The following is a 27,508-nucleotide window of genomic DNA, read 5'->3' on the forward strand; positions in this document are numbered from 1 at the left end:
CGTACTTTTATTTGCTATAAATTTTGAAAGCAGTTATATTTTTTTCCCTCAATTCCGACTGAAAAGCCACAATCGATGTTAAACCAACATTTTATTTTTTACCGTTCATGAAATGTATTTCTTTATGAAACATTTAATAAGAAACAGTTTGTTTCCCAAATTATTACATATATTTAAATCATGTGTATATTGACCTTTATTTTTGCATTGCTCAATTTAATTTGACATGATTTTAACGAAAAACTTGTCTAATAGATCAAAAATAAAATGAAAGCTTTTTAAAAATAGCAGATTTACTCATGTTGGTCATTTTCATACATTTTAGTCCACTGTTTTATTACCGTTTAATCCATTAATTCAAGACTCATTTTAAACACTCAAAATGTCAATCTGCATTTACAATTACCAACAGATGAATGAATATTCATTTAAAGATTAAAATAGACTAAAAAACTGACTCTGTTCAGCACAGCTATTAGGAGTTTATAAATAGATCTCCATAAAAAGTTGGGTACCTAATGAATTCCTAATAAAACACACAAACAAGGAAAAGGCAAAACTCAGCAGTCTTGTCTCTTATGTGTATTTCATAAGTTTTACAGGCATATTCTTAAAAATCAGTACATAAGAACATTTAGTCAGTAAAACAAGAAAAAAACATCTTTACAAATTAACAGCCCAAAAAAGACAACGTTTGCATGGAATAGAAAATAAGAAGCCTTTTTTCACACAAGGCTGAGAGTTCACTTCCAGTTGTAGCGTCGTGATGGTGGAGGCAACCCATAACCCTGTCCACACCCCTGAAAGACAAAACAGAGCTTTCTATGAGCATGAGATCTTACACCTGCGTGTTTTCATTTAAATGATGAGGCGGCGGTCAGACCTGCTGTTGTCCTCCTCTGCGGCTGTCCTGCTGGTTTTGAGGGGGTCTCCATTCTCCTCGTCCTCTCTGCTGGTTCTGCTGGTACGCAGTGCTCTGGGATTGCATGGCCCGATCCCAACCGTGAGATCCATGCTGGAACCTGTGAAGATCAGAGGACTCGCTTCAGCAAACACAATGGTCTCTTTAAACACTCACAGCAGAGAGAGAGAAAAGTGTTCAGGAAGATTCAGCAGGGAGAGAAAAAAAAAAAAATAAAAAAAAAAAATAAAAAAAAAAAAACAAAGTAGCTAAAAAACAAATTCCTGATTAAAAAAAAGGCACAATTAGAGCAAGTCTAGAATTTATTTTTTTTTAAAGAAATTTCCATTGTTTGCCAGACATTAAGACTTACTGATTCATTTTCAGTCATTTGAGAGTAGGGTGTAATGTTAATAAATAAAATCTAACAGCATCTAAATATTTTCAATATTTTATATCTTTTTATTGTAGTTAAAAAGAGGTTATATTTAGCAAGAATGCAATACATTTATCAAAACTGTCAGTAAAGACATTTATAATGTTACAAAAGATTTTCAATTTTAAATATATTTTTTTAACATTCAAAGAATCCTGGAAAAAAAAGGATCATAGTTTTCACAAAAATATGCAGCAGCAGCACAACGGTTTTCAACACTCAATCAAAAATGTTTCTTGAGCAGCAAATCAGTATATTAGACTGATTTCTGAAGGATCATGTGACGCTGAAGACTGGAGTAATGATGCTGAAAATTCAGCTTTGATCACAAGAATAAATTACATCTTCAAATGTATTCACAATTGTTTTTTTTATAAAATGTAATAATATTTCACAGTTTCTTGATCAAATACATGCACCCTTGCTGAGCAGAAGAGCCTTTTAAAAACGTAAAACAAAAAAAACTCACTGACCCTAAAAGTTATGCATATTTAGCTAAAAATATTCACATGACTTATTTGAGGCTTGAATTATCACATTTTTATCATTCCCTGATATTTTCTGGTTTTCCAAGACCACGGAAACCCTAATCTTTCATTTGAAACCACACAAATCTCAAATCCAGCAAGTACAAATAATGAGATTTCAGCTGAAGTGGCTTTGAAATGCAAAGGCTTCTTTTATTCCCACTTCACTCATCACCATCAAAACTAGTCTAAAGTCTCCCGAATGCTCCAAATAACACGGCTGCAACCTGCGCTCGACCGTAAACCAGCTCACCTACCTAAACATCTATCATTCTTTAAAGAAGAGAGCTGAACATCAGCATCCCTCATTACTGACACAGCTCACAATCTTCCTGAGGAATCCATAATCCCTCCTCCAGGTTCCTTGTGCGTTTCATTCGGCTCCGTCCCGAACGGTTAAAGAAACTCTGCTCTAATAACTACTGACCTAAGGTGACACAGGGCCACAATGGGCTGCCGGGCCTAAAAAGTTGAACCAAAAGAAGCTGATTAGTCACTGAAGTGGTCTGGAGCCAGAATCAATGGCGGCTCTGTACGGCCCCCAGTGGCCCCTGCGCACAAGAGACGGTGAAGCACAGCCGCATTAGTGCTGCCTCATTAAGCCCTGCAAACCTCTTTAAGAGAACATTTGTTTAGCACGCAGAGAAACTAATTCAGTCCGGCCCCCCCAGGAAGAACATCAATAACTCGTACCCTACACAGGAAGACCGCTAACACCGGGAGAGGAAAGGTAACTGGAGTCTGTTCGGTCATTTCAAAATATTTCACAGATGAATCAGTAGGTTTTGATCGATTATTCCAAGGTATCTGCAGGATTTCTAAAATCAAATTTACGTAATTACAAGACTAAAATAAAGGGCAATGTCTACGGTAAAGTGTTAAATCGTAAAAATCCCTTTAAGAAACATGATTTACAGTTCAGATAAAGGTATTCACCAAAACAAAGTTATATAAAAATGAAAAAAAAAAAACTTTACATTTAACCTTTAAACCATTTTTTTAATAAAAGGGATGAGTCAAGAGTATTAAAGGGATAGTTCACCCAAAAATGAAAATTGTCATTAATTACACACCCTCATGTCATTCCAAACCCATAAGACCATAAGAATTAAGATATGTCTGATGAAATCCGAGAGCTCTCTGACTTTCCATAGACAGCAAGGATATTACCACAATCAAGGCACAGAAACCTAGTAAGGACATCGCTAAAATGGTCCATGTGACATCAGGGGTTCAACCGTAATTTTACAAAGCTACAAGAATATTTGTTTGTGCACAAAGAAAATATCTTTAAAATGATCTTAATGTGTGTTCCGAAGATGTCTAACGAACTATCCCTTTAATTATAATGTTAATTAAAAACAAATATATCTTTCCTTCTTAATGTTTAGATATTTTGAAAGGCATATTAGCTTCTTATCGATCCACCGATTCTCATTTACAACTACTTAAAAAAAAACAAACAAAAAAAACAGCTCAACTTTCGTTCTCTGCAGGTAGGTGGCGCTTTGTAACAGCAGAAATACAGCAATTTCCCCAGTAACAGCTTTATTCAAATGCTTCTTTATCAGGCATTAAACATAGGTCAAATTTTAGTTTTCCGACAAGTTTTGAGAGTGAAACATGCAGCTCATATTTACTCCGTGAAATCATAGCCTTTCGTAGTTTAATCCAGTCATATTGTGATCGATTCTTGTCTTTCCATCCCCAAATCTAAGACCTCTTGAGACTATAAATAAGAAATTTGCACCATTTTAGGCATTTAAGACTTATGGCCTTAAATTATACATATTCATATAGATGTAGAGCTGCTGTATATCAGACAATCAAGTAAGAATTCTAATTGAACGGGACACTGACACCATTTTTTCATGTTTAATAAGCTGCTTGCTTAAGCAGTCTATTTCATTTTTTTTTTAAATAAATAAACGCAACAATGTAACTTTACTGGAGAGATGATTGCAGAGCTTGTGCAACCATCGATGCTTTATATAGGGAAGTACCCTATATAGGGAAGTATATAGTATCCTATATAGAGAGTTGGACTCGTAATCCAAAGGTTGTGGGTTCGAGTCTCGGGCCGGCAGGGATTGTAGGTGGGGGGAGTGAATGTCCAGCGCTACACAAATAAACCTGAATTGAATTAACTTTTCTTACTACTGTCATTGTTTGTTGCATTTATTTTGTTATTCAGAGGGAAGTGTGTAGCATGTATTTCTATCTAAATGCCGCTCTCAGAAACGTCGCGTGTTTGCAAACAGTAAAGCGGTGTTTGCGTATACCAACCTTTTTTAGTTTTTACCCCTAACCGAGGAACAAATATAAACTGCCTTGAGTATATCAGGGCCTTTACACGGCAGCATTTTTTTGTTTGTAGTCTTGTAAAACTTTCCCTCACTCTACCGGTTCGGTTTTACATGTCTTCTTCTATTGGACTGCATGTGGGAGGGCTGAATTACAGTGCTCCGGGTGTGTGTTCACGGTGTGTGTGTGCACTTTGGATGGGATAAATGCAGAGCACGAATTCCGAGTATGGGTCACCATACTTGGCCGTATGTCACGACACTTTCACTTTCAACGCCCCAATGGTCAAACAGTGTTATTGCAGGCCATTACATTAGGTCATGAGATCAAACAACAATATTTGTCCACAATTTATTTATTTTTAATAGTCAACGTTGTCTATAATGTTGAATACTCATTTCAGCCCTAGTATGCTTGTAGACACACATAATCCAGACCAGCTGGAAATGTACTGTCACAGGTGCACCGTAACCATCTGGACCAAACAAAGAAAACGTCTTACCTGGGATTCGGTGCGGCGGCGTTCATTTGAGGCGGTCTGGAATCTGTGAAGATGAAAACAGGAAACTTGTTCAATTAGTGGCATTTACTAAAACCAGTTCCATTACTGAAAACCAAGTAGTGGTTAAATTAATGCACAATGGCATTAGAAACATGAAAGATTCATCAAATTGTGTGTCTTGAAGAGAGAACACAAACTTGGGTCGAGGTCAAAAAATAAATAAATACAAATAAATAAATAAAAAAGTCCACAAACTGAAAATAAATCTAAAAACATTTTTTTCTGTCACAAAAAACTTGTAAAATATCTTCCCAGCTATTTACATTGAAGATGGACTCACCCAAGACATTAAGAAACCACCAAACAACCAACTAGAACATCCTAGCAACTAAAACAAACATATCCTAGAAATAAGAAAAACATATTTGAAACACCGTCAACACCCTAGCAACCATTAAAATACCAAAAGACCACCTAGAGGAACTGAAAACACTGGCCATCACCTATAAAACACCAGCATTTTAGCAGCAAGTTTTGGATAGGCAAGCAAATAAATACATCAACAAAAAAAACAAAAAACAGATTTATAAATTATCCAATTCATTTGTTTGCTTTAATGCAGAACCTTGAATCTAAAACGACAATGATTTTCTGAAGAGCTGCTACAACTGGCTAAGCAAGATAATATTTCAAATGCTACATGAAGCACTGCTGAGTGGGATGTTTTGTATAAAATCAAATTGGTAATTATTTTGAGACATTAAGCAGCAAAACAACAACTACCGCCACACACACCAGGCTACAGCGGGGTAAAAGATTTTAACGCTAAATAAATGAGATAATTTGTATCAGCTTACAATTTCAGGGAAAACAGTTTGAGAGATGAAGTGAATTGTGTTGTTCAGTAATATGAACAGGATTTAGTGTTTGGGGGGGGGGGGGGGGGGGGCGTCAAAAGTGGCACATTTGCATTTCTTCCCGTGCTAAATGAAATAAGCATTCATCAGCCGGCGCTGTGGCGAGCTCAAGTGCTCTAGTTCCAGCGCTGCAGGTCCTTCACAAAGACAGACTTTAAAAAAGTAGCAAGCGGCTTCTTTCCTGATCCACCGTTGCCAAGGTGATCACCAGCTGCGGGGCTCCGAGCTGTTTGTTTTATAGGGGCAGGAGCAGAGATGAGTGTGTGTGCGTGTGAGAGGGACAAAGAAAAGAACTTCAGCCCAAAAGAAAAAGCTGTCATTTACAAATGTAGGCTTGAAGGTGGAGTAACAACGGAAAGAAACCAAAATAATTTCCCTGTTTGGAAGCCAAAGGGATTTTATAGCTTTAAAAAGAAAGACCTAGCGTCAATGCAAACAGAACTTTAACACAGAAAATAATAATAATAATAATAAACAACTGCATTTACAGTAATGCACTTATAAAAGGAAGTCTTTATGCGCAGAGGGCTTTAAAAGCCCCCCCCCCCCCCCCCCAAGCAAGCTCTAAAAGTTGTGAAAATCATTCTTTGAGCAAGAAAACAGGACTAAAATCTTTAACAAAAGAACTAATTTTTTTTATTTAAACTTTAAATAATATTTGAAATGGAGATTGTTGCATGCACCTGATTTAATTAACTTTAAGGCAGGGGTGGGGAACGTTGATCCTGGAGGGCTACTGTCCTGCAGAGTTTAGCTCTAACCCAGAAAATATATATTTACATACATAACACACACATATATATATATATATATATATATACACACATACATACATATATACCTACCTGTATCCTGCAGACCATGATTAGCTTGATCAGGCGTGTTTGATTAAGGTTGGAGCTAAACTCTGCAGATTGTTTCTTCATCAGATTTGGAGAAATGTAGCATTGCATCACTTGCTCACCAGTGGATCGTCTGCAGTGAATGGATGCCGTCAAAATGAGTGTCCAAACAGCTGATAAAAACCATCACAAAAGCTGCATGTTTTTTCAAAAACAACATCAAGGCATTTTCAACTTGAAACTGTTGCTTCCAGTGAAAAAGTCGTCTCGTTTGAATGAACAGAGAAATATGGTTTACCAGTAAAAATAGTCTAAAACGGTTCTAAACAAAGATGTGGGAGGATTTTGATGGTTTTCACTGGAGAAAGCAAAATTATGGATAGAGGACTCATAATTTGGCCAGAAGCAATAGTTTGACATTAAAAAAAGTCTTAATGATGGATTAGTTTCTTACAAACATGCAGCTTTTCACACCACAATGTGTTAACTGATGGATTGGTGTGGTGATTACTGTGATGTTTTTATCAGCTGTTTGGACTCTCATTCTGACGGCACCCATTCACTGCAGAGGATCCTTTGGTGAGCAAGTGATGGAATGATACATTTCTCCAAATCTGTTCCGATGAAGAAAAACTTATATCTTTAATGGTTGAGGGTGAGTAAAAGTTTATATTTTAATTTTTGGGTGAACTACTTCTTTACTAATGCTTTCCCAATGCTTACCCAATACAGACCTCATTTTTTTGGTCATAATGGAGATTTAAAGTTGAATATAACTTTACAAAGTGAATGTTACCAAACATAAAAAAACGAAAAAGAAAAAAAATTGAATTGTGTATTTCAGCTACAGTGCGTCTTCATCCATCAACTTTTAATTGTATACGCATCACTGTAAAAGCAGGACGAGAGACACTGTTCTGTGGTGATCAACAGCATAAAACAGATGCCGTCAGATGTCATAGACGTTTAATTCGGCAGCCAATAAACACCTCCAAAAAAAACCAGTATGAGATCTAATGACCAAAGAGAGAAAGCGGCCGGACCACCCACTTACACCTCCATTATCAAGCACTAATTCATCCCAGCTCATCTCACAACCAGTCAACCGAAAGACAAAATTACAGCCAATTCATCCTGGACTCAATAAACACCATCCACAGTCCACACACTGAATGTTGGGAAGTTAAAGCCAGTTGACACAAAGCCCAAATAGGATTAAGCATTAAAAACACAACAGTAAATGGTGTTCTCATTAACTTAACACAGGGATTACATCGTCCCAAAGCGCAGACGTACACACAGATGGACGCTGATCTCTGTAATGAGCCTGTAATGAACCTCTACAATACAGCTTATCAATATCCATAGAATGAAGACCGCAGGACTGTAATGCACTAGTTGGTCCTTTAGCACCAGCTGTTTTGATTAAGGTTAACAAAAGCCTTCAGCGTGTCGCGGGAACTCCGCATTGAGCCGACACCGCAGGAGGGAGAGGGAGAAAGACAGCGAGCTGGGAAAAGTTAACAAGGATTTGGTCACTGGCACACAGACACACTCCTCTAGAGAAACACAGCACCAGCAGAGCGGTCTGAGAAAACATCACGAGCTTATCAATGCAATGACGTGACTGATGAAACTGTTAAAGGAGAAGTTCAATTGCAGAAAAGCTAAATCTCAAAAGGAGATGTTAAGGAAAATGCTCATGCTGCTCTTTTCAATGAAAGTGAATGGGGCTGTTGAGCAACAAGGAGGACCAAAAAAAATTAAATAAAAACCTGCACAGAAACTGACTCGTGTCAGTTAATAAATGACTCGTGTACTACTACATTAAGTCGTCATCATGAACGAAAAAAAAAACATATAAAAGGAAATCAGACTCATTGACACAGAAGTAGGTTGCATAATGCAATGTCAGCACTAAAGGCTATTTTAAGTCCAAGAAAAGCTGGAATCAAACGATAACATTAAAGATAATAAATAAATAAATAAATAAAACCAAACGTAGATCTCAAAAACAATTAAGATTTCTCATATATATGTTTTCTTCAAAACCACAGTGAAAACGGTAATAATAAATATTTTATATTCTATTTTTTTACATTTATTTTTCATTAGATTTGAATATTTCTAATAGAATTTTCAGCAGCATATTACTCCTACATATTCTATTTTTTTTAAGTTATTTTATATTTTATTAGAATATATTAAAATGTAACTTATTCCTGTGATGTTAAAGCGGAATTTTCAGCATCATAACTCTTTAGTGTCACATGATCCTTCAGAAATCTTCCTATTATGCTGATTTGCTGGTAAAGAAATATTTCATATTTTTAAATCAATGTTGAAAACAGTTGTGCTGCTTCATATTTTGTGTAAACTGATACTTTTTGTTCCAGGATTCTTTGTTGAACAGAAAGTTAAAAGTAACAGCATTTATACGAAATGGAAATCTTTTGTAACATTATATGTCTTTAATGTCCCTTTTGATCAATTTAACCGGTCACTGCTGATTAAAAGTAATCATTCCTATCAAAAAACAAACCTTACATTTTAGAGTTTGTTAATCATAAATCACCACACATATGGGAAAAAGAGCAGCATGAACATTGTGCTATTTAGACAAATACAATAATAGTCTACCCAAAAACTGACATTAAGTCACTATTAAAATTGACTAAAAAGCCAAATTATCTCTCAGATCAGCTGAAGAATGACAAGCAAAAATCCTGAATAATTACTTTGATTGCCTTATTCATAGAAGCATGAATGGCATACAGGACGGCTGTTAGCGTGCTGTATGTTTAACTGGAGGGTTTTGCATGAGGGCCGCAGCGCACAGGCCAGTGAAGAGCAGAAGTGATCAGCAAAAACCCCCAAACCTCTATTTGCATCAAGTGGCAGCAGGGCGGCTTCCATTCGCCCACAGATGCGATTATTCATCAACTTGCAAATTGCCACATCAAAGTGACGGAGGAAGAGAGCCGCACAGGAGACGGGAGCCGCTCATGGGGGCGACAGAGACGCTGAGGAGGACAGAAGGTCACTGTACACGTAAAGAGCGACTCCTGTCCCTCAATGTCACCAAACTACTGTATTAAACACTGCTTAGACACAAGAACATTCTCTGGGACACTGGAATAAGAGTGGACTGTACGACAAAAGCCTTGGTATGAGGAACCACATGTCATTGTAAGTTATTTTTGCTGGATATTTGACCAATAAATACTCTTTTTTTTGGATGTTGAAAACAACAACAATAAAAATTATGCTCATGTTGCTATTAAGATCCAAATGATTATTGGGATATGCAGTACACAGAATATTGTCTTTTTTTTTTAAACAATTAAAAGATGATTTCCAACCAGACAGTCTCTCACTCTTGGAAAGTGTAAAACTCACACTGGTTTTGAGGGTAGTGGTCTCTTTGGGGTGGACGGTATTTTCCTTTGTGATAGTTTCTGGGGGGCGGGGCATTGCTGTACTGACCACCCCTATGCTGAGCCTCAAAAGGTGGGCTGGCTCCAAACAGACCCCCCCCTTGATTTCTGTCCCCATAATGACTGAAAAGAGAGAGAGAAACCATTAACAGAAGATGGAAGTTTACATACATTTAGAATCATCATTTTTACACGTTTAAAGAACATTCCCATTGCAAGATTGCTACATTAAAGGGCGGATTACCCAATTATATAACATACTAAGAGGAAATCAGAAAGAATGCTCTGAAAATAAAAGACAAGCATGGATCCAAGATATGAATATGGATATCTCAGTAGATGACTGGAATACAATGTGTTTAAATGCACAAACACAAACTTTGAACTCTCGGTTAAGACTCTTACAATATAAATGGTTAATGATAATGCATGTAACCCCTGTAAGATTAAATAACTTTGACCCTAATATTCCTGATGTGTTTTAAATGTAATAAGCTTCAAGATACATTTTTCCATTGTGTGTGGGAATGTGAGGAGGTGCAGAAATTTTGGGTAGGGGTGATTCATTATGTTTCTTAATACACAATATAGGACTTGGAAGTAAATTGAGTATGTATGAAGACTATTGCTCTTTGCCCACTAGAGAAAGAAAATAGGTGGATTTGTGTTTATTACAAGCAAGACGTTCTATTGCCTTGTGCTGGAAAAATATGAATTGCCCTTCCATTGGACTATGGCTGAAAAACTTAATATCATGTTTGGCTCTTGAAAAATAAAAAAAAATAAAAAAAAAATAAAATAAAAACTTACATATGTAATAAGAATTCTTACAGAATGGAGATATTGAAGATGCTTTAGATGTGCAAAGTTATGGAATGTAAGAAGCGTATTGTATGTGTTATTATTTATTCAATTTCAAATTATTTCTTTATTTTAACCTGCCAGGGTTAAATTGTGGGGAAAGAAGTTGTGTTTTTTGAAAATGTTGTAAAAACTCAAAGATATGTTATACATATATTTAGAACCAGGGTTTTTAGCCTCTGGAGTTTATTGAGGTTTTCAAAAAGTGTATATAATTTAATCTTAAATACCCATTAAATTTAATGGGTTGTTTCTTTTTAGTTTTCTGGTCCATAGTTGGTTGGATTGTCCCAGAATTGGCTCAGAGTCTAGGAGAGGGATGTTTGGATTAAGTTGCTATTAGTAAGTAAAATTTAAGTATTAAAATAGTTTTTGGCAATTTAAATAAAGCTAAAATAAAATTCAATTTATAACTTAAAATTAACATTACCTGGAACAAAATATTTAATACAATATTTAAAATTCAATTCAATGAAAATGAGAAATGTTAACTTGGCAACTACTTGAAACAAAACAAATTTAAGTTAAAGTACTAAAATAAAAACAGATATATACAGATATCTATATACAACAAATAGATGTTTAAAAATGATAAAATCAAATTACTGTAACTAAAAGCAAACTAAACTAGAAAATAGATTTTAAATTAAAGCATAAAGAAAAACTACATTAGTATATCACTGAAAATGAAATGACAAAAGTTCAAGTTCAAGTACTAAAATTACTAAAACAGAAATAAAGGCCAAACAGAAAATTAATGATATTTTTTAAATTGAAAAACTAATACAAATGACAAAAGCTCATAATTACTAAAACTTAAAATTAAATTAAAACTAAAAATATAAAAAGTGAAGTCAAAATATTAATAAATACCATAATAAGATAAATAACATTGTTTTGGGTTTGAAAAGGTTGATAACTTCTATCTAAAATGCAGACAAAAAATGTAGACAAAGTCTTAATGAAATAAAGATGAAAAATTAGAGATCACAGACGTATCTGAAGTCTAAGAACACCTGTCTGCACCACCCAATAACAGCTTTCATTAAGAAATTAAGTCTTTGGTGGGCATCATCTGCATACATCTCCTCTAAACACCATGCATAATTCATCTCTTGTCACTGAAGCCTGAATTCGCCAGATGTTTAATTAGCCCTTTTATACCAACTATTGTGCTAATTTGGTTTCTTATTACACAATACCACTTAAAAGCATTAAATGCAAGAACTCAACCAAATAAACTGATGGACTGGGTGGGATTTATATTACTTACTTGAGCTTTCTGAAAGCTGATTGGTCCAGATGGGCTTGTTGGCGGTTTGGGTTAAATCCCAGTTGAGGTCTCCATGAGCCGCGGTTACTCTGCTCCCAATCACCCGGTTTAAGAACCTTGTTAGGGATCCTGAAGTGAGAAATTGTAACGCATAAATATAAAATATTAAAACATCCCTGAAAAGCCCATTCAAACTCGCTTTCACGTGGATATTCAATAGGTCTTAATACTGAACAGTGCAGCACTTACTTTGCCCCTGCTAGGATAATAGCCTTGAACACAAAACCATCATCATACTGCGGATCCTTGAATTTGATTCTGCCAACCAGAAACCATCAGTATTAAGTACAAACATTTAAGTGCAATGCCTGGATACATCTCATTCCAGAGCCATTCAGAGGAACGTCATCAATCCAGACTTCATCTAAAGTTTTTGTTAAACATCTCAGTGATTCATGTCGTGTCTGACCTCTAGAGGAACCAGTAAATATCAGCAGAACAAGGCCGATGTTTCAATGCCTGACACACGAGTCCTTGAGTAGCTCATAGAGCTCAGACTGATACACAAACTAATAAACCAAATGAAAACAGCAACTTAAGGAATATAGATCTATATACTGATTATGAATCAGACGATATTTGACCACTTTGAGATTGGCTGATAATTGGTCGATGTGTAAAACCAACTCTTACCCAACAGCATTGTTGCTGCTGATGTCTCTCAGCGTTGGGATCGGTGACTCCACTGGTCTGAGGAAAACAAAAGAGGTGTTTCACAGGATTTGTGAGGCTTTACTTTCAAGTGCCTCAACAGACATCGCCCAGGTAATGACAAAACATGGAAAAGCATAAAAAAAACTAAATAAATCTGTTGTCTCCTTACTTATCTGGTAGAATAGGGTCTTCATCTAGATTTAATATACCTTGGATTCCATGGCAAAGTTCTGCAGGGATCTCAGTGGCCTTGAGAGAGAGGATTGGAATATTAAACCTCAGACTAAGGGTTTATTGATAACACTTTAGATTTGGGATATTCACTATCACCTAAACGTTTTCCTTCAATAAACTCTTAATTTGGTGCTTATTGATAGTTATTAAGGCAGTTGTGGGGTCAGGTTAAGGGATCTAGAATATGGTCATTCAGAAAATGGCATTAATATGTGCTTTATAAGGACTAATAAACATCCAATATGCATTATAATGAGTAACTAGTTAACAGTGAAAGGGATTATTTACACTAGAGCTTTTGGTTCAGATCAATTCCATTTGTGAAAAAGCTGTCCGATTATAAAAAAAAAAAAAAGACTATTTTGGTCAATAATGTGATCACATTATTTAAACCTCATTTCATGCAATTATTGAAGTCCCCCCCTTTTTTTAAAGGTCTTGTAAAGAAGCGAATTTCCTCATTTTGGCACAAATGACAAAATGAGAACAATGTAAAAACACAATATGCGTTTATAAAGGAAGATCAGTAAATGAAGCTGAAATAAAATATTTGATGTATTTTCTACTTAACTTTATATATAAAATGAATAAATATACACACGCACCTATAAACTTTTACATATAAATTTTAAAGAATATAAAGATGAAAAAACTAATTTCATTTAGTTGCTAAGGAAGCATTTTTAAATTTTCATTCAAATAAAGTACTAATGACAAAAACTGAAATAAAATGGAATGTTTCATGTTATGTAAATGATCTTTGTTTTTATAATCAGAGCAAGACCAGTACCTCATGAGATTCTGCAAGGTAGAGTTCCCGGATGAAATCACAAAGGGGGTGGGACTTCCCCACAAACACGACATCACTTCCTAGACTGTTCCTTCTCACTGAAAACAACCATCAGATGGTAGAGTCAGGTAACAACACTGAAGATAAACCACTTAAGCACAAACACATTTTTTAAATGAAAAAACAAATGCAACATGACTGGCCAGTATTTCTACTTTTATACTGTTTGGCTATAAAAGAATATGCCTCACCCTCCTCTGAGGACAAATCAGGGTAGACGTCTGCTAACGCTGCTCGTAACCTCCGCTCGTCGACAAACGGCAACAAAGCAACACCTGTCGAGAGGAGAAGAGCAAATCACAATGACAGAAAGCACAATACAGTACTCGCCATTTCTGTTCAGACTGTGAAGCTCAAAGTTTAGTGCTGACCCTGCCAGGCGTACTTCTTCCCATTCAAATCAATGGCAAAGTCATCAGGGTAGAAATCAATGATTGAGGATTCCTGTTAAAGACAAAATAAATAAATAAACAAACATGAAGAATCTTAAAATTCATACAATTTACATTCAGACATGTCCTTGGTCTTGCTGTGCACAATTATGGAGCAGTATGCATGCCAATATAATAAAGAAAAAACCCCCCCAAATAAATAATAATAATCTTATTTTTAAAAAAATAAGAAAAAAATAAGGAAAAGGAAAGGAAAGGAAAATGCTTGTCTTGCACATTTAATGATAAGTATAAATGAATATATAACAGAAAATAATGGAATGAACACAATCTGAAATAAGAAAACAAATGGATACAATAGGTTCTTGGCCCCTAATAAATCTGTCGATTGGGTATTGAGAGAAAAAAAATAAAAATAAAAAAAGCCTTTTTTTCATGATCCAATTAAATTCTCAAAATTCCAAAATCAAATGTAGCTCTGCATTCTCGATCACTTAAAATGCATTTCAGAGGCAGCGGTCAGAGGTAAATCTGTCACTCACTGGGTCCGTCATCAGAGCTCTCCATGTTGGTGGCAGGAAGTTTCCACTGGCAGCAGGAAATACACCCATAAGCTGCTCCAGAGGTTTGAACTACAAATGAGGAAATACGATGACGGAGTTAAATCAAGCAATACAAGAACAATGCACTGACACACAAACACTTATGCACTATTTGTTTTGGCGCAGTGCGGCAATGTTTCAAATTACCGGTTTGGTCTCTTTCTCGAAATCGCTGAACATGCCCTTGATGTCTTTGAAGTCGGAGGCAAACGGAGCATAATGAAAGGGAAAATACCACTTCCAGGACGCGCAGCCCTGTGACATAAAAACAGACATTTAGAGATTGTCCGTCGTACCACACAAAGACAAGTTAAATACATCTTTAGTTACTTCAATCAGAAATGCTCAATTTTGGAAAGACCTTCAATCCAAGTCATTCTTAAGACCTCTTCCATTAGCCTGACACACTTACACTTTCAATGGGAGACCTTGACACACCGTCAAATTTACAGCTCAATTAACACACCAGAGGGCATTTAGACCAGACAGTTTAAGAGGGAGCAATTTCCACAAATTAAGACCACAATTTCTGGATTTAGTCCATGTCTATTACCTTTAAGGTCATCAATATTTACAAGATTTATGTACAAACCCATAAAACTGATCCAAATACAAGCAGGGAAAACGCATTAAGAAAGAAAACAAGGACAAATTAGTAAATGTCTGTATCTGCATTTCTTTTACTAATCAGTTCTTTTAAATGGCACTTTACAAGGAATCTTGAAATCAAAAGATTCTAGATCCAATGATTCATTTAATTTGTCACGCAAAGCTGTTCATAAAGTCCCAGTGTGGCCTTTTACATTTTCTGTCAACTTATGTAGGTAAATATTTTTTATTAATAATTGTATACATTTTTATTTATATAAATAAATATTGTTAATAGGTACGTTTTATTTGTATAGCACCTTTCAGAATGCACAGTTTCAAAGCAGCCTGACATAAAACCATGACGTTAATGCTTATAATATTAATATCTTTATACCTTATAGTCACATTTACCAGAACTGGGTAATAATATAATTACATATGCATATATTTATATATATACACATGTTAATTTTGCAACAATATAAAGGCATTAGGCACTTGAGATATTCTATGTATTACACAACACTTAATATAAGTAATGTATGCAGATAAAGTTGAACTGGTGTTCAATTTAAAATATAATAATATAGTTTATTACTAAATATTGATACATTTAAAAAGATAAGCTCTTTTAGCAATATCTTGCATTTACTGAAATATTTATATAATATTTATGAAATTACTCAATTATGACTACTTGTATTGTTAAAAGCGCTATATAAATAAAGGTAACTTGGCTCCTCTGGGTAAAAAGCCCTTTTAATTTCAAAGAAAAAAATTATAAATTTCACATACACATAAAATTTATTGGCTTAAATTTCCAAATGAGTGAAAACATCTCTTTGGAAAGGCAGTGGTGGCAGTTTTCTGCTTCCTTTATAGAGTCAACCAATCTATTAATTTCCCGTATTTAAATTGACATTCAGTCAAGTGGCAAAAAGCAAAAAGGTGCAAGAAATCCGTGCAATAGAAATTATACTCGTGACCCCTCAAATGAAAAAATAGACACCCTAATGTGGGTAAATAAAAGGCATGTAGAGATCTGCCCCTGAACACACTCTGCAGTAATGCCTCCTCTCATCTACCATTTGGCAGCATCTGTGTGTGTGTGCGCGCAAATCAGCGAATATGTAGCAGAAGGGAGCAAACACCTCTCACACAGCAGTGAGACTCCATAATGAATCTGTTCAGTGGTTCCCGTGGGATGGCTCTCGTCCGCCGAGCACATGGAGCGAGCGCAGGCCGTGCATATATATAGAGCTCCAATTACTGCGGACAAATCCCTGCACACAGAACTCTAATCAACCAGAGATCTGCTGGAGAGAACGGAGCTCTAATGACTGAATTTCAAGCTAAAGATCAAGACCCTGCATTAAAACTCAACTAGATAACACTACCGGCTCAAAGAGCAGCGCAAACACAGAGCACAGCTGTTTGATCCTCGAGCTGGTAAACAAACAGAAAGGAGATTCTTGAACATTTGATGGATCCGCTTTAAAACGAGATGCGAAAACGGTTCATTTCTGTCTCATAATTCAAAAGAAGTTCAAATATAAAGGTAAGAAATGAGTGTGATTTTGATTAAAGGAGTCATATGATGCGATTTCAAGTTTTCCTTTCTCTATGGAGTGTTACAAGCTCTTTATCAAAGTTAAGACTCTGCCACGCCCCCCTAAAACAGCTCCTTCAAACACGCCCCCACATGTCTAAGTCACGATGTGGAAATATTGTTCAGGCAAAGAAAGGCGGCGTGATTTCAGTAATTGCAGTAGTGTTGAAGTAGCCATGTCAGGGAGACACTGTGTGTTTCTAGAGGAAATCATAAGCAGTTTATTTGGCCTTCCGAAAGTAGATGCATTTAGGAATCATTAAGATTACTTACAACAGAACAGCAACGTATTTTATGGACGACCGTTTCGTGAACCTAGAAGAGGACGTAATTCTGACTTTGCTATGACAATCTGGCGCTTCTGAATCAGCGACTGTAAATATGTTTTGTTATTAGTTTAAGTATTTGGTATTGACTGTTCAAATGTGGAGTTTTGCGCGTCATGTGTGTGTTTGAGAGAGAGAGACAGGGTCACATCACAGTGGAGTCAGCTGTCTTAATCGCGGCTTGTGCGCAAACACATATGAGCTTCACAGAGCTCGCAAAATCGCTAGCCCGTCGTCCCGGGGCTACTGCGTTTTCCAGTCGGGCTACCAAAATGCATCACTGCCCTTAAAATACAGCGCCGCAGGTTCTTAAAAACTCTTCAATTTAGTTGTATCAAACTTAAGGCCATAAAAAGTTTTAAATACGTGAAATGGTATAAGAAAAGTCTCAATTATAATTTCAAGAGGTCTTACAGTTGGGGACGGAAAGACAAGAATGGCGATACAGCTGGATTAAACTTCAAAAGGCAATGATGTCATTGAATAAATATGAGCGCTGCACGTTTCAAATCAAAACACGGATGTCTTTGTGAACGTATCTGAAGGGAACCGACTGTCTTCAAAAACATGTCGTTGGCATTTTCATTTCATCGTACCCATAATGCCTGATAAAGCAGCGTTTATGAGCGCGGACGGTGCTGCTTTGTGTACTGGAAACCGTATATTAAGCCGCTCCTCAAGCGCCACCTCGTGGCAGGGGATGAGTTTGCATTTCCAATAAGCCTTTCTTGTATGGTCAGATCAATGCAAATATCAACCATTGTTTTTAAGCAGCAAACACAGAGTTGGAAATGAGAAAGCAGTTAATGTGCCTTCTAAAAATCTAAACCATTAGACTGTAATATTTATTCGTTTTAATTTAATATAATTTATATGCTTGGTTTATCCCTTTTCATAAAAATGGTCTACGGCTGAAATGCTGTTGTATAAGATTTTTGTTTTTTGTGAAAACCTGTATCTGAACTGTAAATCATGTAATTTTATGGCTTAATACTGTATGTTAATAATAAACGCAGCCTTGAAACATTAACAAATTTCATTATCTACTAGTTAATACACTTTTATATTTTGTTATATTTTCAAAGCGAGCATTTCAATTTGGCAAAACCACAAATAACCACAAACCACAATCATTTTGACCTACTAAATTCATTATTAGGTCATAAATTAACAACTAAAACTTAATGCAATGCAAATTATATTTTTATACGCATGCATAAATGTGTGCCTCTTACCTGGTATAATAAGTTAAAACTAATTTATTTTTATATAAAACCATTTTACATGCAGTGTATGCATTCATTATATAGACACAATGCACATTGTTTGAAGAACAGCATTCAGCACGATGTGAAATCAGGGGTTTTTACATGTACACACAAATTACTACAACTTTAAAATGAATACTTAATTTTTTAAGTTTCATTAACAAAACTATAATAGTATCTCAATGGCACTAAAACAACACTGTGGAAAACCTAATTAAATGGAAGACATCATGAAAAACACAATTGATCTAATAAAGCCTGTAAACAGTAGTTGAAGTGAGTGTACCAGTGACTCACCTGATAGTAGTACCTGAGCACCCAGAACAGGCCCTCCACGTATGACTGCACCACTTTCTTTCGAAAATCATCATCCGTCGCATCCACATCAAATTTGGTTTTGTAGTAACGCTGTTTCCAGCCCTCCTCCCATAACCTGTGAAACACATTTACAACATAGTCACAGATACATACACCTCTCAGTTTGTCGTCTTCTCCAAAGATGGGCCTGAATTCATTAAACTGAAACCAGGCTCTCCTGTGCCAAACCGAGCGGGTTCACTTATATGCATATGCACGCCTATGAGAATTTCCCATTTTGACGGGCCCCATTAAGAGGCGACGGGAAACTTGTTTTCCACCTTAGCGCTGGTCAGGATGTTTTGACATGCTCTGGAAATGCAGCTCACATAATCAAGGATGAGCTGCATCTGTCTAGTGTAACCTCTACAGCGTCCCACATGGGACACGGAAAGCCTCCATGAATACCAATTGAACCCAATCGATTTAGACCGCGTTGAAAGCTAATCACTGAAACATTTGCTGTATTAATCACTGGCGGTACAGAGACGCATCAGTGAGAGACTCCTGCAGGATTCACACGGATATTTGTGTAGGGATGTGCAAAACATTTGAAAAATAATCTAGTTTGTGGATTTCCTTATCGACTAGTGGCCTTAAAGAAGGCTGGTATAATTAAGCTAGTTTCTTCTGTCTTTGACAGCTTTTAAATGCGTTATTGGCGCTTACCTCTCCTTGCACGTCACCACCGCATCATCACCAAAAACATGGGGAATTAGACAAATAGAAGAACACACTCTCTCAAGCGAATGCTGTAGACTTGCAACTAAGAACGATGTCAAATAAGAGTTCTGTGCGGACCACAAATATCTCAGACTGGGTTAGAGGTGTGCTGAATCCGTACTGGGAAAGGCACGGAAACCGAACGCATTATACGGAGCCACTAAAGGGACATATGGTTAGCTGCATGCTAGCGATAGACTGTTACATTACAGTACATGCAGTTTCACTTAGCAGCAACAGAGTAGGACGATGGCGAATGATCTGTAGATCCTGAAAACCACTGACAAACTTCTAATCTTGTAAAATGTGTGGCAAGTACTGCCACTCCATAGTATAAACATGTGATCGGGAATCTCCTAAGTGAAAGTAAAACGGTCGTAAAAAGCGTTTTCAATGCCTGCATATTAATAATGGCTCACTGATGCCCACAGTTAATATACAGTATAATTACCCAACGATATAAATGCGAGAGAAAGTATTGGAATATATTTTTTGAGCAGTTTAATACCTTATGAGCAGTTGATTTATGTTAATGGATGGACTGCTATGTTAATAAGTGCTCTCATTCTGTTACGTTTATTATGTTTCAGCATGTTACAATCATTACATGGCTTGAGTTAAGATAGCCTATCTTTAAATAAATTAGACAGTTTGTTATCATACAGATTAAAAGCGTGGTCTCTCTCTCTCTCTGTTTATGTGCGTGTAACACTAGCCTAATAATGTGACGTGCGCGCATGCATACAGGGAAGGGGTGCTATTTTCGCATAATCAAATAATAGAATAATTCCTAGTGATTTTCGAATATTACTTTTGCTTGTAATGCCCATCCCTAATACATATATACATAAAACAACAACAACATTTCTATAACAAATAAAGATAAAATATCAGTAATTCTTTACAATGAGGTTCAATTTGTTAACATTAACTACATCTAACAATGAAAAGTAATTACAGCACTGATTAAGTTTCATTAAATGGTCATTTCAAAATTTACCAATATATTATCTGTCAATATTTAAATGGACCTAACAAATACTTAAGGTTAACAGATGAATAAATACTAAAACAAATGAATTGCTCATTGTACGTTAAATTTTACTGCATTAATCAATAGATCTAGTCAGCTATTGGACAACTACTCATGTCCACGCATTGTGGCCCATTTCTAGTGTTTTATTGTTATTACCTGACGTCATCTTCTGGTTCTGGTTCACTGTCACTGTTCTCGGCTTTACGTTTCACACCACGACTATCCATGTCATTACTGGCTCCAGCAGGACTCTGAAAGGAAGCACAGAAAACACTGTTATACACTTAAAATGAATGAGAGTCATTCTGAGGTCGCAGACACCATCAAAGCTGCTTAAAAATATATATATTTTACAAAGAGCAGAAGCAAGTGAAAGAGATACATGCCTTCCCGTTTCTCATCATGGCTCTCATGGACTGAGCTGCTTCCTGAAAAATACAGAAACAGCTTGACCAAATGTTCAACGAAGGTGACAAAACAAGCAAGAAACTCAGGATGAATACAAAAGCTGCCATGCAGTACAGCAGTCGAGTTCTTCCAGTAAAAATCCCATTCATGTTGTTGATTAAACAATGACATAATGCTGTAGAAACCACAAGTTGGTTTAATTATGCTCAATGGTATTTATTGCAAAAGAATCTATTATATTTATCAGTCAAAAGTTTGTGGTCTGTAAAAAAACTTTTTAAAGTTTGTGAAAAGTCTCTTGAGCTCACCAAGGTAACATTTATTTGATCAAAATACAGTATATTCGTGAAATATTACTACGATTTGTTGTAAAAACTTTTTTAGTTGAATATATTTTATAATGAACTTATTTCTGCATTGCAAAGCTGAATTTTCAGCATCCTTACTCCAGTCTTCAGAGTCACATGATCCTTCAGAAATCATTCTAATATGCTGATTTGCTGCTCAAGAAACATTTCTGTTTATTAGCAATGTTGAAAACAATTGTACTGCTTCATATTTTTGTGGAAACTATAATTTGAGGTTCTTTTTAGCACTCATGTTGATTTACTGTGGTTCATATTAACAAATTACAAAGACTGCAAAGGCAGACCTGATTGCACTGATTTCCCTGCATCCTCATTTCATATGCAGCTTGTCTGGCGTTCTGCACTGCCATGGGTCTGTCTCTGCCGCCCAGAGCCTGAGGGGCAAACTGGCCACGAGGGACAAATGATGGACCCTGGCCTGCCTGCGAAGAGAGCAATTCACACGTGTTCATGTTTCAGACACTTCTGCAGACTTTAGATATACCACATTGAAAGCTCTGCGATTTTAAAAGAAACATTTGTTATATTGGTTCATGCGTGTTGATTTACAAATCTTTGTGCAAAAAAGTTACTCCGCTCTATCATCCCGTCCTACTAATTAAACGCCTTAGAAATTTGTGTTATTTGCATGATATAAATGCACATTCATTGTGAGTGAATGCATGGTTTTGCAGGGTCAAGATACAAACCATTCAGCCACTGTCAGCTAAATGAAACGACCTTGTGAAAGAATTCAACTCACCGTCTCTCAAAGGAACTGTGGATGCTAACATTTCAAAAGGAATTATTGTAAAACCCCTTCAAATTTAATTGCTCCCAAAAGCTGTTTAGAAAGAGGAGCACATTTTCACTCACTTTCATTCGTTTTTTCTTTTCCTTCATTCTCCGCTTAAAACTCTCCTGCAAGAAATAAAAGGCCATGATGAGCCCAATGAAGTGCACATTTCTGTATCATAATCATCGGCGTGAAGAGTCAGAGGTCACAAGCCCTCCGCTGTGCCGTGTTGACAGCAAACAACATCTATTGTGTGGTCTCACGTCATCATCTTTGCGTTTTTTGAAGATGTTGTCCTCTGCCACCCCTACAGCTTGCATAATGAGCTCGACACGCTCGAGATTGACAAAGCCGTTTTCTGTTAAGTAGCCCTACAGAGAGAGAAAGAGAGCTTATTTATACATTTCCCCCTTCAATCAATTCCAAATGGATAAAATCAAGTCACATCATTGAATATGATAAATTAAAACCATTTGATGTTGACCTCAAGCATACAGTACATGGTACATGGTACAATGATACATTGACATGGAACTACTCACCCCGGTTTTATGCACAACATCTTTGTAGATGCCAACCAGACGATCGATGGCACCCTCTCTGTTAGAAGACAAATGAGAGTCAGAACTCACAGTAGAGCACACTGAAACGACAAACTAAATAAAGCAGCTTCTGTGAGTGTACCTGATCTCAAGAGACGGTAAGTGGGGCAAGAAGTCGTTTCCCACAAAGAAACACATGAACACCCAATCATCGACACTCCGCTCGAAGTTGAACGGGAACGGCAGGCTGGCCATTGTTAACTCCGTCTCCAGATACTGTGATGAGGAAAAAAAAAAATTATTATACACAAAAAAAATTCAGATAAATATATTATGTTTTCTAGCAATATGGGTTTCCAAACATCTTAGCACACATTCACATTACCCAGGTTTTGTGGCAGCAGATTTTGCACATGCAAACATCACATTTTCCTTATAAAATATAAAAATCTTGTTTAAACTACCAATAATCTGACACATTTATACTATGTTAAAAGCATAAAACACTTAATTTGCTGAAAATTCTCTCACCCTCAGGCCATTCAAGATGTAGATGAGTTTGTTTCTTCATGGGAACAGATTTGGAGAAATTCAGCATAACATCACTTGCTCACCAATGGATCCTCTGTGGTGAATAGGTGCTGTCAGAATGAGAGTCCAAACAGCTAATAAAAACATCACAATAATCCACATTAACTGCAGAGGATCCATTGCTGAGCAAGTGATGTCATGCTAAATTTCTCCAAATCTGAAAAAACAAAACTCATCTATATCTTGGATGGCCTCAAGCTGTGCAAATTTTAATTTCTGAGTGAACCATTTCTTTAAAATGGCACAAACAAACCTCTCGTAACACAATCAGTCGGATGAATATGAACTCCTGTTCTGATACTGGAACTGTGTCTGCAAATTCATCATGCTGAGAGAGAAAACACAAAATATAAGTTCATACAGAGTTAAGGTGATTAATGGATGGAGAGGATGAGTCAATTACCTCGCCCTGTTTTTCTCGGGGCAGTCCCTGACAATCTTTGATCTCATGGCCCATCTGACCACACAGGGCACAGGGTCTGGGCTTGTTGGGTTTAAACTCCTCTCTTATAATGGTAAAGTTGGGTTCATGTGTCGCCAAACCCAACATGATCAAATCAGCTGAAAAAACAACAAAAATACAAAGATAGAATTAAACCTTTAACTATAGAGTTCACTGAACTGAACTCTTGAGCAGTCCATAATACTTTTCAGCCAGCAAAGTTTTAGAGAATGGTGACTCCAGAAGGTACAAAAAGATAAAACGATTATATTACATAAACATGCAGCTAACGTTCTACATAAATGTAAATAATGGAAGCTTTCAGTCAGATTGATAGTTTGAAGTATCTCCTCTCCAGACTAATCAAATGCGACATACGTTTCCTCATTCATCCACTAAGTGCATTAATACTACAGGCATAATGTTGTGTATCAGATCCCTTTATACATACTAAAAAACCAGACAGATTTGATCATTCCCTCTCAAAATCAGTCCACAACATGTTATGTTGTGCAGCTTAAAGTCATCATGAAACTTAAGTTGAGCCAAATTTAGAACAGTATTGAGATATATGTTCAAGCGAAACGGCTATTGAATAAGAAAAAAGTTGAACAGGGCTTTTAATTATTTGTTCACTTGATTGTGAAAATCAGAATGTGATTGGCTTATTAGCAGTGCAAATTTACATATGTCACAGACATCAAGTGAACATATTACAGGAAGAGCAGAAAATTTAATTTAGATTCATAAATAAGACTAGTAACAACCTGCAAGACAATTTGTAGGGTCAATTTTAATTTCCTGTTTACACTTTCAGAGTTCTGTTAGTCTAAGACACACAGCCAATTTCAACATTTTAAAACTTAAGGTAAAACATTTTACCATCAGCTCCACAGAGACAGTGATGTGTGTTTGGGTCATGATTTGGCTGAGCTGAAAAAGAAAATGACCCAAATGAGACATTAAACCAATGAAAATCTATGCAAATCACATTTCAGACACTATCCTTAAGCATCTGCATGATTAGAAAATGTTTCAAGTTGCTCATTTAAAACAACAGAAAAGGAAAAGGCTTCAATTAATAAATCACAAATCAAAATCTCAAAAGACTTTCACAATAAGACCATAACCCGAATTCTCAGATCTACCTCTCTGTCTTCTGATGAAATCCATAATTTTATGTTCTCCTTCTCCGGGAACACTGGCATCTGACAAGAAAACCTGCAGGACAAAGTATTTATTTATTGATTACATCCCACAGCAGAATAAAAACGGCAAATGTTACAGTTGATTTGAGTCGTCGTATGACCTACTGTGATATTGCGCCACCCAGGGTCATTGGTCAGTCTGTCTGCGACGTAATATCGCAAACATTTGGCCAAATTATCCATGAATTCGGTCCCCTAATCACAAAACAGGAAAACTACTCATTACATCTGACAAAAACACAGACTAAGATTTTCTGAAGTCCTTATGGAGTGGAGAAAATGTTTGGTCTGAACATAATCAGAGGACACATAACTTCATTAAACCATCCAAAAATGATGAACACTTACAGGGGTGATACAGTTACTGTCAAAACGTTCTTTTATTTCATCTGGTGGCAGGTAACCACCTAAAAAGAGAAACATCTATCAAGCTGGGAAACCAGAACATGTGTACAAACACCAAATCAAAGTTTAGTGCTCATTTAGTATTTCCAACTCAAACATTAATAGATGTTGTTATGATTAAAGAGGTGCAACATCTCTCACCTCTCTGGATAACTTCTTCTCTGATTTTGTTTTTCTCCTCTACAAGCTCCACTCCTTCTTTAGATGCCCGGAAGCGTCTTGAGCGCTGCTGGTTCATTTTGGCACGAGGAGCCTGCAAACAATTCAAGTACACCGATGAGCAGCACAAAAAATGGTTACGGAAACTATCGACAACAGTATGCATGAATGTACTGATTTTTTATTTCAAGTATATTAAAGAGATTATCGATGGTCATTTTATTTAATTGAGTCTTCAGCTTATCAATCAGGAGTTAGAACAAATTCATAAACTATGTACTAATGTTTCGCATCAATGCCATTATCTTTGTTTTCTCATGCCAGTTTTTTCCAACTAGTTAAAAGAAATTTAACATTTAATAAAAGACATAAATATTAGTTTCTAGCACTTTACATTTAAATTTGAGCTTAAAATGTAACTACGATTTCACCACCAGAGTTTGTAATAACTCCCAGTGGCTAACTCCTGAATTTAAGTGCATTATTAAATGAAACATCCAATTTAATGATGATTATTTTCTGTACAGAGATTCAGCAGATATACTGAAAGCACAATGTACATGCCTAATAGAGATGTTATGAAGGATGATACATACCACGCCATCAATTGCCATATACAGAACCCGTCTCGGTCGAACGATGTTAAAGAGACGGTCTATATATTCGAAAATGGCAACCATCATTTCGTCTTCATTTTTAGGTGCTGCCCTGCAAAGAGTTAAAATAATGCTGTAATAAAGTCACTTAAAAACGTGCTATCAAACAATTAATTGCATCCAAAATAAAAGTTTGTTTACATAATATATGTGTGTACTCTGTACATTTATTATGTATATACAAATACAAACATGTATATATTTAAGAAAAATGTTGTTTATATATTAAATATATTGTATATGCATGTAAACATTTAAAAATATATACTCTGTGTGTGTTTATATATACATAATAAATATACACAGTACACATACATATATTATGTAAACAAAAACTTATTTTGGATGCGATTAATCATTTGACGGCACTAGAAAAAATACATTAATGAGAGAATCTCACTTGTCCTCTGGATGAGTGCACGGGTGAATAATTCCATTCATGTCCAGATACAGGTTGTCAAACTCCACTTCATTTGGATTGGGTTTGCTGGTATCCACTGGGATTTTAATGCCATTGTACTCCTTGGCCTGAGAGGAAATTAAGGTTATTAACATATAAAGATATTAAAACCTAAATGTTTTGACATCACAGTCTAAAAACATAGTAAACTGTCAAACTGCTTCAGTTACATTGCATTACAGCCACGTTTTGAAGAGAAATGTTACGGATTTGGTACTTGAACCCACTTCCCTGTTACAACTGGCTGAGAATTTGCATAATCGTCTGTGATTGGTTGGTCGTTTGAGCAGTCTTACGCATGTAGGTACCCTAAAAATGCTGTCTAGGTAATAACCTTTCAAGGTGTTTGGAACACAACCATACATTCGCATCTCTGATTTAACCAGAGTAAACGTGTTTTCGACCAAAACATTGACTGCAATTAAAACCACGTGAACTGAAACACACAAATACAACCTTTAAAATCACAGCTGAGAGGCAGGACCGCAAGGCTCATTTGATTACAACCACTGTGAGCATAACTAAATGATTAATTACGCAATTAATTAAACAGTCAATGCGATGCTAGTGTGTCTCACCTTCTCCTCAAGACTATGAACTATTATTGACGGATACTTCCGACTCAACCAGCGGAAAAACGCGGGGACTCCCATCTCCCGTAAAATATAGCACTTCTGAACGAAAGAGCAACTTTAAAAACGATTAAAAACAGCAGGAGGATGAAAACGGCTACCAAACACAGCGCACGCAGCTTATTTACCCGAGAACCCTGTGAGTGACTTCCGGGTCATC

General features: G+C 36.2%; 1 protein-coding gene across 1 annotated transcript; it reads right to left on the reverse strand.

Moving 5' to 3' along the window:
- Positions 1–27,508, reverse strand: LOC306844339 (5'-3' exoribonuclease 2-like). The gene is made up of 31 exons (XM_079376389.1): positions 27,295–27,508; positions 26,657–26,784; positions 26,197–26,308; positions 25,583–25,694; positions 25,385–25,443; positions 25,142–25,231; positions 24,977–25,049; positions 24,711–24,761; positions 23,790–23,947; positions 23,640–23,714; positions 22,938–23,071; positions 22,796–22,853; positions 22,517–22,624; positions 22,334–22,378; positions 21,763–21,900; positions 21,089–21,130; positions 20,859–20,953; positions 18,884–19,019; positions 14,940–15,047; positions 14,733–14,822; positions 14,170–14,242; positions 13,990–14,073; positions 13,739–13,836; positions 12,884–12,963; positions 12,694–12,750; positions 12,250–12,318; positions 12,001–12,129; positions 9,829–9,989; positions 4,671–4,713; positions 884–1,022; positions 1–800 (listed from the first exon to the last, which is right to left on the reverse strand). Exons 1-31 carry the CDS (start codon positions 27,367–27,369, stop codon positions 744–746), a joined length of 2,877 nt encoding a protein of 958 aa, XP_079232515.1. The 5' UTR covers positions 27,370–27,508; the 3' UTR covers positions 1–743.

This window comes from Barbus barbus (genome assembly GCF_936440315.1).
Source record: "Barbus barbus genome assembly, chromosome: 24".
Taxonomy (NCBI): Eukaryota; Metazoa; Chordata; class Actinopteri; order Cypriniformes; family Cyprinidae; genus Barbus; species Barbus barbus.

What these genes read in the sequence shown, in the direction of transcription:
- LOC306844339 (XM_079376389.1), bottom strand. Translation starts at nt 27,369, where the DNA reads ATGGGAGTCCCCGCGTTTTTCCGCTGGTTGAGTCGGAAGTATCCGTCA. An exon ending in TGATTTGTCCTCAGAGGAGG is followed by an intron (nt 13,837 to 13,989) that starts GTGAGGCATATT and finishes GGTTGTTTTCAG; the next exon opens with TGAGAAGGAACAGTCTAGGA. An exon ending in CCACTACCCTCAAAACCAGT is followed by an intron (nt 4,714 to 9,828) that starts GTGAGTTTTACA and finishes TCATCTTCACAG; the next exon opens with ATTCCAGACCGCCTCAAATG.